Below are 2,500 nucleotides of genomic sequence, written 5' to 3'. Positions count from 1 at the left end.
TGTACAGCGGCAACCAGAGGCACCTTTGTATCGTGAGCTGCACCCTTTCGCAATTCAGTGCCCAATACTGCAAGAAAGGGTGATTAGCACTGCCAGTTATTATCACACTTCCAACCCTCCCACTTATCTATATAGTTGCTACTGTAACCTTGGATTTCTGACATCCTTAACTATGCACTGGTGGCTGAGTTAGTTCAACATTGGGCTGTCATGTGGGAGGTTGCAGGTTCAAACTCCAGCCTGATCGACACTCAGGATTTTAAAATAACTGAGGAGAAAGTGCTGCCGAAATGGTTAGAATTTCAAGTCTTCTTGGATAAGGACTATAAACTGTAGTCCCTGTCTCACAAATGTCCCCCCTGTTCAAATTAAGTATGTTAAAGAAGCCACACACTATAACTGCGAAGATCATATATAGCTTCACTTGATTTCATATCTGCAGTTCAATATATGATCCATTTCATGTATCATTTCATTTGTTGATTCATTCATCATGGGAACATTAGAACCCACAAATGACCAGCTCCCAACGTCAGTGGCTTCGTAGCTCAGTTGGTTAGAGGGTTGCACCGGTATCGTGAGGTCACGGGTTCAAACCCCATTGAAGTCCTGAATTTTTGAGACTTTTCTACTAAATTGCAAAAATTCCATTCATAACTGCGAAGATCATAGCTTCACTTGATTATTCGAGAAAAGAAGAGGATGGAGGCCCCAGTGTTGTGGCTGTCCTGTTATCTCCAGCGAAAGTGGCCGGCTTGCTGTGATGTCTCTAAGAGGCTTATGGAGTATGAGGCCACTTAAGCAGAAATAGCCATAAGTCAAAAAAGGACTTTGCCAAGTGCTGGAGCATGTAGGTGTAAATCCTAAATAACTTTTCTTTGAATGCCAATAATATTAAAGGTGTGGATGGCAGAACAAAAGCTACTTGCTGCTCAACAGAAGGAAAAAGAACTTGAGCTTCAATATAACAAGGAGCAGGAGAGGTTTAAAAACAGGTGATGATTTACATAAAGAAGGCACTTTCTCTGTCTAAGACAATGTCTCTTTTTTGACACTAATGATTCTTGTTGTAATTTCCTACAGGCAAGCTATTAGTAATGATGACAGAATCAAGTCTGGTTTGGATTTCTTGTATGATGCTCCTCCTGGTTTTAATAAAGGCAAGTTCGTATTCTTGTAAATATGCTTACAGTAAACATGATTGCTGTAAATTCATCACCAGAACAGGACAACTAGAACTTCTCAAGGAAACTATTGATATCTAGGACTGTCCATTCTGATTACACAGGGAAAGTATGGAAAGTGCTATACAGGAAAAGTACTACAATCGTGGACAAGACTTGTTAAGAAAACAGTACATAAACCTACAAAAAGCACTTTTTCACTATTTCTCCCTTGTGAATTCCACAGCAGTTACTTCTCCTCCCCCATCCCTCTATCCAATGTTGATTTGGAAAGTGTTGATTTTCAGAAAACACCATTGAGACAGGGGAGGGGGGTTCAAATTGTTTGCTTACAACTAAAATCACTTGGAAGGGTGATTTTCTTAAGAGTTTTGTCCACGATTGTAGCTGTTTTACACAAAACACAAACTAATAGCCATGCACCAGCTGAAGTTTGCAGTAAATTGTCTTTGCATGATTTGTGGTTAATATATGATTTGTGCAAGTCTTTCTTTTTGTTCCCTTTCATGTGGAATTGAAATCATGTGATCTTAAATCACAGACAAGAAGGTATGTGTTAAAAGTCTGCCATCAAAAACATGTATATTACAACTAATGAATATTTTGGACAACTAGAAATTCTCAAACTTCTGCGATTTTACTTTGACACTTACGCTTTAAGGCACTGTCATGAAACTTTGTCTATTGTCTTTTGGCCATTACGAGCACGACTGGAGAATTTTTTCTTTAGATTGTTTTGATTGGAAAGTTGAATTAATATTTTAATTTGTGGAGTGTTCCATTTACTATAGTGTGACCAACTAAATGGACTTTTAAGATGGGTCAACTGATTTGTTAGTCAGTGTCTGGCTTACTTGGATTAGTCAACAGATCATACAGATTATTTGTATTTGTAAATTGTAAGTAGTGTTTTGTGTCAAATTTTACAAAAAAAGTTCTTTACCTTAGGTAATTACAAAACAAGATCAAGCCTTGATCTAGAGCACCTCTTTCTGGTTTCCAAAATGAAAAATAAATTACTCAATCTGCACAATCTGCAATCTGCACGGTCTGCATTTTAACATGACCAGTACAACAACGTGATTGAATGATCTTTTATGTCAAGAAGGTTTTTTGTTGTTGCTGTTGCTGTTGTTTAATGGCAGGTTGAGGAACAAGAAGGTGAAGTGAAGTTTGAATGGCAGAGAGGAGCTCCAAGAGAGGCGTATGTGTATTAGTAAGCTTCTGCTTCAATGTATGTTTACAAATGAAAGGCAGCTTTCATCGCAAGATTAATTTTTTTCAATTCACAAGATAGGAACATTACAACCGTGTGT

The 2,500-nt window shown here is 37.9% G+C and overlaps 1 protein-coding gene across 1 annotated transcript in view; it reads left to right on the top strand.

Moving 5' to 3' along the window:
• Positions 1-2,500, top strand: part of LOC138012735 (corepressor interacting with RBPJ 1-like) — a 13,821-nt gene that overhangs the window by 693 nt on the left and 10,628 nt on the right. Inside the window, exons 2-4 of the mRNA XM_068859608.1 lie at positions 901-995; positions 1,084-1,168; positions 2,330-2,388. Coding sequence (XP_068715709.1) covers positions 901-995; positions 1,084-1,168; positions 2,330-2,388 — 239 coding nt within the window. The remainder of the gene's footprint in view (positions 1-900; positions 996-1,083; positions 1,169-2,329; positions 2,389-2,500) is intronic.

The sequence above is a fragment of the Montipora foliosa genome, chromosome 8 (assembly GCF_036669935.1).
Source record: "Montipora foliosa isolate CH-2021 chromosome 8, ASM3666993v2, whole genome shotgun sequence".
Lineage (NCBI taxonomy): Eukaryota > Metazoa > Cnidaria > Anthozoa > Scleractinia > Acroporidae > Montipora > Montipora foliosa.
The sequence above is the reverse complement of the archived record's forward strand: the minus strand, read 5'-3'. Positions and strand labels throughout refer to the sequence as shown.